Source organism: Temnothorax americanus, unplaced genomic scaffold (genome assembly GCF_048541705.1).
Source record: "Temnothorax americanus isolate GAGA-0224 unplaced genomic scaffold, ASM4854170v1 Scaffold74, whole genome shotgun sequence".
Classification (NCBI taxonomy): Eukaryota; Metazoa; Arthropoda; class Insecta; order Hymenoptera; family Formicidae; genus Temnothorax; species Temnothorax americanus.
Window position 1 is genome coordinate 577624 of NW_027509797.1, and position 11627 is coordinate 589250.

Sequence of the window (11627 nt, forward strand, 5' to 3'; positions counted from 1 at the left end):
GGAGATATTGCGACGCAAAGTCCAAATGTGAAAATTTTAATATTAAGATACTTCTTCTCCTACGCCGATGTCTTATATGACATATATATATAATCAGAAATGTCACTTTCACTTTTTTGACGCTGGCGGCGCAGGTATCGCCAATTTCGATATCACGCGCGTATTTCGATCGATCTAGTAGGTAAATTAAATTAGGTCGATAAACTTATCGGTCAGGAGGAAGATTTCTATTTAGGTAAAGTATATATATAATATATATTGAGTCAATTGCTTCATGTTTATCTGGAGAGATTTCGTATCCTTACATCGTATTACCACCGCTGCCGGAAAAGAAGGTTCTCTACGCTTGGCAGAAAGTGCCGCTATAGGAAATTTTTAAGTCGATTCTTATGAATCAAGCTTGAATTCGATGTCTAGGTATCCCAGGTTGCCGATGACGAGGTCCAGATAGTGCGTTTCATAGTTTTCGGTGTCCAGGTGTAATAATACATTGAATTCGATGTCTACGTGTCTCAGGTTGCCGATGACGATGTCCACATAGTGCGCTCCGTAGTTTTTGGTGTCTAGGTGTAATAATACCTCGAATTCGATGTCTACGTGTCCCAGGTTGCCGATGACGAGGTCCACATAGTGCGCTTTGTAGTTTTTGGTGTCTAGGTGTATTAATAACTTTAAATCTGAATGTAGGACACGTAGATATCGAATTCGAGGTATTAATACACGTAGACACCAAAAACTACGGAGCGCACTATGTGGACTTTGTCATCGGCAACGTGGGACACCTAGACATCGAACTCAACGTATTATTACACCTGGACACCGAAAACTATAGAGCGCATTATGTGGATCTCGTTATCGGCAAACTGGGACACCTAGACATCGAATTCAAGCTTGATTCATAAGAATCGACTTAAAAATTCTCTAGCGGCAGAATTAAAATTATGTCATGACATAATAAAAATTCGCTGAATTTTTTTATTATTATTTTTTTTTCATTTAATCCTTGCCTTGCGGCTTAGGATGACTTCCATCAACTCTTACACAAATTTACAAACATACAACATAATTTGCAAACATATAACTTTCTCTTTAACATACATATATATTATACATCATTTAGATCATTTTTTAACTAACTCTAAAACTAATTCGACATTCTAACTGTCTTTTAATTTTCTTTCCTACTCTTCACCCTCCCATCCTTCCCTTTCCTCCGCCTCTTTTCTAACCCTTTCTATCTTTTTCATTACTTCTAGTCTTTTTCCTTCCTTTCCTAAAAATTCTTTTAACTGTATCTCGCTTTTTGTCGCTTCACATTCTTTTAGTATATGTTCTATGTTCTCCTCTTCTTTTTGGCATATTCTGCACCTTCTATCTTCCTCCTCTCTCCAATGTTGACTGCCCTTCACCTCACTTCCGCATCTGTATCTGGCTATCAGCATTCTATCATTTTTCTTCTTCTTTCCTAGTAGATACTTTGGTAACTCCTCTGTTAAAATCTCTTTATAGCTACTATTGTACCTTGACTCTTTTATCTTTATCTGTCTCTCCTCCTTCTCCCTTTCCTCTTTTCTCTTTACAAGATTCCCCACCGCCTCTCGGGCTCCCGCCTCCATTTCTCTCCTTAGCTGCACCTTTTCCATTCCTGCCCTCTCTATCAGTTCTCTTCTCTTCTTCTCCCACTTATTTTCTTCTTTCTTTGGTCTGCTCCTCTCTAGATCCTTTATACATGCTTGAACTATTTTCTTTCTTGACTGTCTCGCCTTTTCTTCATACCTCGCAGCTCTCCTTATTGCCTTTACTTTTATTTCCTTCATTTTAGCTTCTTCTGCTAATACATAATTCGGGGTTCTACTATCCAATCCTAAAATCCATTTAACATACTTTCTTTTTATCACATCTAATCTGCTTTTGTATAGCCACCCCCATATTTCAGCTCCGTATAATGCCACTCCTTCTACCAGTGCCTCGAACATTTTCATCCTTCTTTCAAAATCTTCTTTAAATATTCTCTCTCCAATGCTCCATGTCCTCTTCATCGCTATTGTAGCTTTTTTCATCCTATCCTTTATATGATTCTCCGCTCCCCCATTCTTCTGTAGAATATATCCCAGATACTTTATTTCTTTGACCTCCTCTATGTCTTCTCCTCCCCATTTCCATTCCCTTTTCTTTCTTTTCCCCCTAGCTTTCTCGAACGCCATTATCTTTGATTTCTCTGGACTCAAACTCAAACCCTTCCCTTCCAAATACCTCTTGAGCCTCCTCATCATTTTCTTCAATTCTTCCTTTCTCGTCGCCATTAACACTATATCATCTGCGTAAGATAGTGTCCAGAATTTTTCTTTCCCTATCACCAGGCATCCTGCTTGTCCTTTTTCCATTCCTTCCTCTAAATTCATTATGTATAAGTTGAATAGGTTCGGGCTCAAAGGGCATCCTTGTCTTAGTCCCTTTCCTGTCCAAAATTCCTCTGTTTTTTTATCTCTTATCTTCACTACATTTTTCGTTTTTTTGTATGTCTCCATTATTCTTTGTCTCGAGTTATCTTCAATTCCTATCTTCCTCATTATTTTATTCAATGTCTTTTTATCTACTTTATCGAAAGCTTCCTCTATTCCTTCTAAACCCGAATTGCACTTCCCTTAACTTGGCCTCCGTCTTCTTCTCCAACCTCGCATTTAAGATACTTGCGTATATCTTGTACGCCGTATTCATTAAAGTAACTCCTCGGTAATTTTTTGGGTCGTTTCTCTCTCCTTTTTTATATATTGGACTAATCATGCCTTTGTTCCAATCTCCCGGTATACCCTCTCCTTTCCATATTCTGTTGATTAGCTTCAAGAACTCTTCACCTACATCTTTTTGCATATATCTCCACGCCTCGTTCTCAATTCCGTCTTTCCTGTTGCCTTTCCCATCTTCAGTTTCTTTATTACTTCAATCACCTCTTCCTTCAATATTTCTTCAGCTCCCTTTGTTACCTCCCCTCTCGTGCCATCTTCTTTCTTTTCTTCAATGTCTAGCACCACTCTTTCCTTTGTCCCTCCTAACATTTCCATGAAGTGGTCTCTCCACTCATCTATTTGTATCTCCTCGCTTATCCCCTCAGTTTTCTTTTTCCTGTATTTATTTATATACTTCCACGCTTCTCCGCTTCATTTTTAATGTTCCTTAACTTTTCTTCTTCCTCTCTTTCGTGCCTCATCTTCTGCTCCTTACACCATTCCTTGTGCTCCCTTCTTTCCCTCACATATTCTTCTTTTCCGATCCTTCCCTTTTTCCAGTCCCTCATCAATCTCCTCAATCTCCTTTTCCTTTCCTTCCATTCTTTATTATACCATTCTTTTCTTCCTAATCTCCATGGTATTAACCTTTTCTTATGCTTCGTGATAGCGTTCTTTACTTTCTCTTTCATCTCCCTCCAGATGTCTTCTGTATCTATTTGTGTGCTCGACCATCCTTCACATTTCTCATGATATTTTTTCCTCCCTTCTTCTGTCCAGTCGCTTCTCTCTAATTCCATTTCTTTCTCCTTTCTCCCTGTCTCCAACACTCGTGGTCCTGTCAACTCCACCTCCAGCGGGACGTGATCCGATTCTGTTCTAACTCCTTCTTCAACCATATTAATGTCTTCTCCTGCTCTATCATTCCCTAGGATATAGTCTATAACCGATGATCCCAATTCTCCTATATACGTCCATCCCCCTTCACTTCCAAAACTCCCATTTAATATAGCCCATCCCCTCTCTTCTATTTTATCTATTAATATACGTCCTTCTCTATTTACAACTTTATCTACCGACTTTCTAGTCTCACTTCTCTTTTCTTTCTCTTTCTCCTCATTTATCGGTCCTCCTCCGCTTCCCGTCCTCGCGTTGAAATCACCTCCTACTAGCAACCATTCTTCGTCCTCTTCTTGTATCCTCTCCCTTAGTGTTTCCATCGTATCCTCCATCTTTTGGCCGTACAACGTGATTATTCTCCATTTGTTTCCATTATACTTTAATCTGCTTTCTACCATTTCGTCGCTAATCTCCCTAACCTCTATAAGTTTCAAATTCTTATTGACTGCTGTTATTATCCCTCCCTTTGCTCTTCCTTTCCTGTGCTTCCTTTTCGCTGGTACACAATTCCAAATAAATTTACCGGACAATTTATTTTTAATCTTTCTCCATTTATCTTCTTCCATCCATGTTTCAACTAGTCCTATCACGTCAAAATTCTCCAAATAGTCCCATGTTTCCTCACATTTATTAGCCAGTCCCGCCACGTTCCAAAAGCATATCCTTAACCATCTTTCTTTTTCCACCTTATTTTCTTCTTCTCCCTCCTCTCTTACTCCCTCTCTCTCCCTCTCCCTATCCTCTCTATTCTCTACTCTTTCCAAAAAGCATCTCTACTTTCCAGCATTTCGGTTCTTTCATTCCATTTCCATTCGCAATTGTCTATCCATATTCTTTGATATCCTACCGTTGCTTTCTTCCCCTTTTCTCTCTCTGCTTTTACCATACTCCATAGCTGTTTTTGTATCTGCCTCTCTGTTGCCGTCAGATCGTCATCCATAAATATGTTTCTTGCCTTTCCTATCTCCCTCCTCTTTGCCATTATTTCTTTTTTATCTTCCCATCTATTGAATCTTACTAGCGTCATTTTGTATTCTTCTCGGCCAATTGCCTGCACTTCGTCCACTTCCACCTTCTTTTTAGTGACTTCTTCAAGAAATTTCTCTATCTTCTCTTTTTTTTCACCTCCATTTTCTACTTTTATTCCTTTTATGATTATATTGTTTTTCCTTCTTCTCTTTTCGGCTGATTCGGCGTTTCTTTCCATCTCCTTCATCTTCTTCATTAGTTTAGTGCTCTCTACCTTTTCACCTCCCCTGTTCTCCACTTTCTCCTCCAGCTGTTTTATTCTATTTTCTAAACTCGCTTTCTGCTTCTCCCAAAGCAGTTCTCTCTTTCTGTAATCCTCACACAGGTCGTGTATCTTTTTCATTAACTCTTCTTTGTCCTTCTTTCTTTCTCTTTCTTGATCATCTATTTTTACTAAAATCTCTTTCAGCATTCTTTCCACATCCATATCTCCTTCTTTTTTTTCCTCTCTCTTAACCTTGTTTGGCGGCGATCTTATCACCCTTTTTTCTTTGCTGAAATTTTCCAAAATTTCTTTTTTCGCTTTTTCTGCTATTTTTTTTCTTCTTCCTTTCCTCTTTTCCTTACGTATTCTGTAATTGGTCTTTGGCTTCCTGTCCTATTCCTTATTTTTGACAGCTCCTCCGCCCTCGTGGGCCTGCCTCCCGTACCTTTTTCTATCGTACTCTTCTCCTTCTCGCCTTTCTTAAGATTGATATCTATTTTCTTGTCCTCCTCCTTCTTCTGGTCCATCCGAATTTTTTTCTTGCTTCTTATCCTTTTGGCACCTCTTTTCTCCTGTCACTCTCTTCTTTATCGACCTGCTTTCGTGCTGCTCCGACTCCGGTTTCTCCGTGCCTGTTTCCGCCTCTAACCTTAACCTCCAAATTGTCGCAGCCGCACAGAATCCCTGAATTCGTCCTTAGTTCGACTCCTTCACTGTTGACTTATATCTGCAGTCAGTCCTGCATATTTGAGCATGCAAACTACCTGAAACAAAGTCGCTCCACGGCGAAGGAACGGCAGATGAGCTCGAAAAAAACACTGACCGTTTGACAGGCGTGCCTCTCTCTACTTACTCGATCCCGGAAGTCCAAAATTCGCTGAATTAAAATTATGTTTAGACATAATAAAAATTGGACGAATAATAGTAACCTTTTGAAAGTAGAGGTTATAAGCTTGAAATTTAAATTTTATTCATTTTTAACAAAGTTACAGCTGCTCGAATTTTGCCTATTTTTAAAGATAAATTTAGTGTTCCTTCAATTTTTGTGAGAAATATATAATTTACTTTTATTTAAATATTATTAATTTTTATGTATTTGTTGTTATTGCTAATTTTGTAAATAATTAAAAAATAAAAAATAAAAATGTTTTGCAGATCCTTGCTTAACACTACAAAATAGGTGATATCAGTACAAAATTACCTTTTTCAAAAAAGACAAAAAAAATTCCAAGTACACGCAATGTATTTTGTAAATTCAAAAATTTAACCTAAGTGGTAGCTTTATATCTTTTTCACAAAATTATATTAAATAATTTAACTCAAGTCACATCTACTTAAAAAAAAAAGATGCGAAATCTATAATTTCTTCTTCACAAAATTATATTACCTAACTTAACTCAAGTGACATGTATCTAACCTAAGTGGTAGCTTTATATTTTTTTCACAAAATTATATTACCTAACTTAACTCAAGTGACATGTATTTCAAAAAAAAGATGTGAAAAATCTTTATTTTCTTCTTCACAAAATTATATTACCTAACTTAACTCAATTAAGTGACATGTATTTCAAAAAAAGATGTGAAATTTTTAAATTAAATTGCGCCAATTGTAAGGAGAATATGTATATTGCTTTGAAAGATAATTGTTATGCAACTACTTTAAAGAAATAAAACCCAAGTGGTATCTTCGTATTCCTATTCAAGGGTCTTCCTATTCTAAACCCAAGTGATAATAGCTTCTTAATTTTTTTTAACAAATTTTTAATATTACAAAGAATCATTTTAATTACAAAGAATTAAAGAAGTAACAATACAAAATAAAAATATTTAATAAAAAAAATAAATAAATTTTTTTTGTAAAAAAACTTAGCGCTGCTTTTTTACTCCTGTCGCATTCTTTCCTAAATTATGTTTATTGTTTTTTATTTAATCAAAAATCTTAGTACTAATGTTTAAATTTTAATGTTTAATTTTCAAAGTCTAGCAGCGCCAAGTTTTTTTACAAGAAAAATGTATTTATTTTGTTTTAATTAAATATTTTTATTTTGTACTGTTACTTCTTTAATTCTTTGTAATTAAAATGATTCTTTGTAATATTAAATATTTGTTAAAGAGAATTAAGAAGCTATTATCAGTTGAGTTTAGAATAAGAAGACCATTGAATAGGAATACGAGGATACCACTTATGTTTTATTTCTTTAAAGTAGTTGCATAACAATTATCTTTCAAAGCAATATACATATTCTCTTTACAATTGGCGTAATTTAATTTAAAGATTTCACATCTTTTTTTTAAATACATGTCACTTGAGTTAAGTTAGGTAATATAATTTTGTGAAAAAGAAATTAAAAATTTCACATCTTTTTTTTTAAATACATGTCACTCGAGTTAAGTTAGATAATATAATTTTGTAAAAAAGATATATAGATAGATACGGTAGAGATGTTACCATGGAGATGCTAAAAGTATATTCTCAACAATTTTTTTTCTTGTAGCGCCAAGCGCTACATTGTGTCGAAAGAATTAAAAGGACAATTTTCTTTGATGACAATGATAAATAAGGACGTATCTTAACGTACACATTTCGGACTTTGCTTTGCAATATTTCCGCTTATAGGACATGTAGACAAAAAATAAACGCACTTTTATCATATAATTCAAACCCAAGCCATTGATTGAGCCTATTCAATTATTCATTATTGAGATTCGATAATTTATGGATCTCTCGGTTCGTGTATAGATACAAAGTCTGTGTCTCGCTGACAACATATGTCAGGATCAAATTAAGAGCAGATAGCATCTTAATTACATATAAAGTTTATACAATAAGAAAAATTAAGGTAATTATAAGATACAGACTATCCTTCGATGACCTTGACATATGTTATTAAGGTCATCCTTCGGAGTGACCTTCAGAAGGTTTTAGCCGTCGCTCAATTGTTTTTTAAAATGTTATTAACAAAACAATTTGTACATAAAGTAGCCTCTTGTTATTGTTATTTACAATTTTATTCAATATTCTAAAATTATAATCTTTTTTAAAGCAGAAAATAGTAGAAAGCATAAATACAGAGTACTCTGTTTTAACCAAAAGCACAAACTATTGCCTGCTTTAATTGTGATTCTTTAAATTTTTATCTCAAAACATTTTTCTAATGAAAGACCCTTATTTTAAAATTATTCTTTTGCGTTTATATTTTTGCAATTGTTTGTAGTAATGCTGTGTGCAATGAATAACTAATGATTCACCATTCAATTCTATAATATTTTTGCAAGGCGGACATATTATTGTTGTCGTAAGTTGTCCTTATGCTTAGTGAATAAAAATTTAATATCAAAGCATATAGTCTGTATATCAGAAAATGTCTGAAAATTAAATTTTATTTATTAAATTTTTTTGTTAATAAGTTTTTTACAAACAATGACTGACGGTTAAAACCTTCTGAAGGTCACTTAGAAAGGTAGCCTTGACAACATATGTCAAGGTCAAGGTCATCGGAGGGTGGTCCGTATCTCTGCGTAATTACCAAAATTAATCACTTATATAATTAATTGGTAATTAAGAAACTAAAGAAACATACCCAAGTAGCTAAATCTGTCGACAAAATATTCTGCGAAGTGCACTGATTGTGAGAGAAAAAAATGATTGGAATAAATATAATCTCACTATATTGTTTCCTCATAGAGAAAGCTTTGTTTTTTGTAGTTAGTTTTGTTCTTAAACATATTTTTATAGTTTATTTAAACATGTAAAATATAGCAGAGTGAACACATTTATAGTCATCATCACTATGACTTAAATTGGTGCAACTATATGAATGGTTATGATAAACCAAATATATTTCTAATAATTATAATTTTTGGTAAAAATTTTACATGGGTCAGAGTTATGCTGTTGTAATGCTGTCGTAATTATCACCAACATTATGGTAACACTAACTATAAAAATAATATTTCTAACTATAATTATTATACCATGTTATTATAGTTTTAAATATCATACATTTTTCTCTCAGAGTGTCTGCTATAGATTTTTTCGACAAATTAAATATAATAAGAATCTGTTAACAAAATATATTGGCAGATTGAGTATAGAAATTGGACAGAATTTGCTATTTTGTAATTGAAATGGTTCTATTTAAACGCATTTCATTTAAATGATTACGATATAGAAGATTCTACTCAATTTCTGCTGGCAATCTACTGTCAAATTATGTCAGCAGGTTCCACTGACGGAATACGAGCTTAATTGCGGATGCAGTTGATGCCAATCTACCGTAACTGCCAATCTGCTCGAATTTGCTGGCAAACTACTAGCATACTGCTAACATTTTGTTTATCAAAAAGTAATTTTAGTTTAGTAAATATGGCAAATATAATAAAAAAATAATAATACATAATAATAGTTTTAAAAAGATGTACCATTAATATAATAAGTGTACTAAAATGTATCATTTTGGCACAATGATTTATTTCGGAAAATTGTTTGTTTAAAGTCAAAACCAAAGAATATAATTTAACTTATTATTATTATTATATCTATATATTAAAGTTATTTTGCTATTTTATTAATTTTATTACTATTAACACATTCCCTGTCACGTATGATGTATTTGCTCTACGCTGAATTTTCCGTTCAAGGCGTTTTTTATTTTTGCTACTAAATGTAACATTACAATAAAGTATTTCATAAAATCATATATATATATATATATATATATATATATATATATTGATGCTAAGATATTATATATAGAGAGTGCAGTTATAATATCATAGGAATACCATTACATTTTTTTATCAATAATAATTAAGTAACAATTTCCATACTGTTGACGCAGCTACAAATATTGAGTTATATTGTTGCTGTGGTTATATTTTGATAGTTCTCGGTACTATCTTCAGTCTCGTATGGTTTTGTAAAATTAATTGCAAGTACTTAAATATCTAATTTGTTATAGTATAGTCGGAATTATTTTGTTTTCTCTGAGTGTAAAATACATTTTCACTATTATCACGAATGTACAGATAACTGTCAAATGAAACAAATAGTGAAAACATTTTTTTTACTATTTTTAAAAATTGCAAAGATAATCACGTCATCTAACCACTTTTCCTATGTAATGAAAATTTAATGATAAGATTATATGGTTATACCATTCATAAACTTTTAAAATCTGTTAAAAGAGTTTTTTGTTTTTTAGTTTATACAAAAGAAATTATTGTTTTTGCGAAGGAGCAAACTGAATAGACAGCCAATGAGCTTTTCTCATATATTAATAACTACTAACTAATTATTTTGCAAAATGAGCATGCCGAAATTATGCGCGAATTATATATATATACGCTAATATATAATTAAATAAATTTAATTTTTATACTGCAACTCATAAGAAACTTTTTTTTTAACTATCTACTCATTTTTTTTATAAGAAACTTTTGTTTTTAACGTAGTTAATTTTAACATTTAATTTTTATTATGTGGCGAAGCTAGTTAAGCAGATCTAAAATAATCTATTTTTTTCTTCTTGGTTATTAGTTCGCGTGGACAAAAGTGTTGGCACAAACTCTTTGTTGGGGTTTGTTTCTACTCTTCAAAGATCGTTAATGCAGATTGAGAGATTCGATTATTATTATACATTCCTGTATAAATTATTATACAAGAAAATTATTTTACAAGAAATTGAAGTAGAATTTTAATCGCAACGGCAAGTTTTTTATATCACACGTACGTGGAAAGTGGCCCATTCCGCGTGCGCTATTTGTGCGACAAATAGTCAATTTCCCACGCGAGATATTTCCCACTTGAACCCGTGCAGGAATGAGATATTCCTCGAGTGAGAAATCTCTCGCGCGTGCGGAATCGGCCATTCGTCGCACAGATGGCGCGCGCGCAATAGGCCACTTTCCACGCATTTTGTAATATAAAATAGGGTGTGTAACACGTGCGGGTTGAGAATTGGACACTCGTGCGGGTGATCGCACTCGCTTTCGGTTCGTGCGTCCACTCCGCACTCGTGTCCAATTCTCAACTTCCTGCATTTGTTACACAAATAACTGTTCTTAAAAGATATAGCTCGATAATACGTAAAGGAAAAATCTCTTTTAGTTAAAAGAAATTTTTGCACACGCGTGGCTATTATACTTTTTACGAACATGTCTTATTGTTAATCACATATAATCTTTATATCGTTGTTTATATATTTTTTACTAATTTATTTATTAATTTTTTTGTTGTTTAAATTCATATATACATGAATTAATATACACCTTCAAATTAATATACATTTTCTTCATTATCAAAAACGTATTTAAAAAATGGAATTATTTAGATATATCATTAGACTCGTGAAAATGTCAACAAATTAATTAAAAGACGGCGATACGAGTCAAGCGCGGTACGTGGTGCGCAACTGGAGAATTAATAGTTACAGAAGTAACGAATTACAATGTATATACGTATTGATATACATACATTCCAACTTAATAAACTGCGCGCCGATTGTTTGTCGGACTTGAAACACAGTTATCGTTGGAACATTAATACTCTTCCCTCCCCGGAATTAAATCTATAACGATTTAATTATTTAAAAAACTGTAGAGAAATTATTGCGAAAAATATTACCTCAGCCAGGATTCGAACCTGGAACCTCCCTCATTCCGTGAAGGGCGTCGTACCAATTCGACTACCGAGGCATGTGGTAATATTTATCGCAATAACAGTGTTGATAAGTTTAACAAGCGCATGTTTCAGCCTGCGTAGATTC

At 33.4% G+C, this 11627-nt stretch overlaps 1 protein-coding gene across 1 annotated transcript; it reads right to left on the bottom strand.

Annotated features, from left to right (window-relative positions):
* Positions 1-954: 954 nt before the first annotated feature.
* LOC143906639 (uncharacterized) lies at positions 955-2570 on the bottom strand. Its single transcript, XM_077422831.1, has one exon. It carries the CDS (start codon positions 2568-2570, stop codon positions 1182-1184), a length of 1389 nt encoding a protein of 462 aa, XP_077278957.1. The 3' UTR covers positions 955-1181.
* Positions 2571-11627: the final 9057 nt, after the last annotated feature.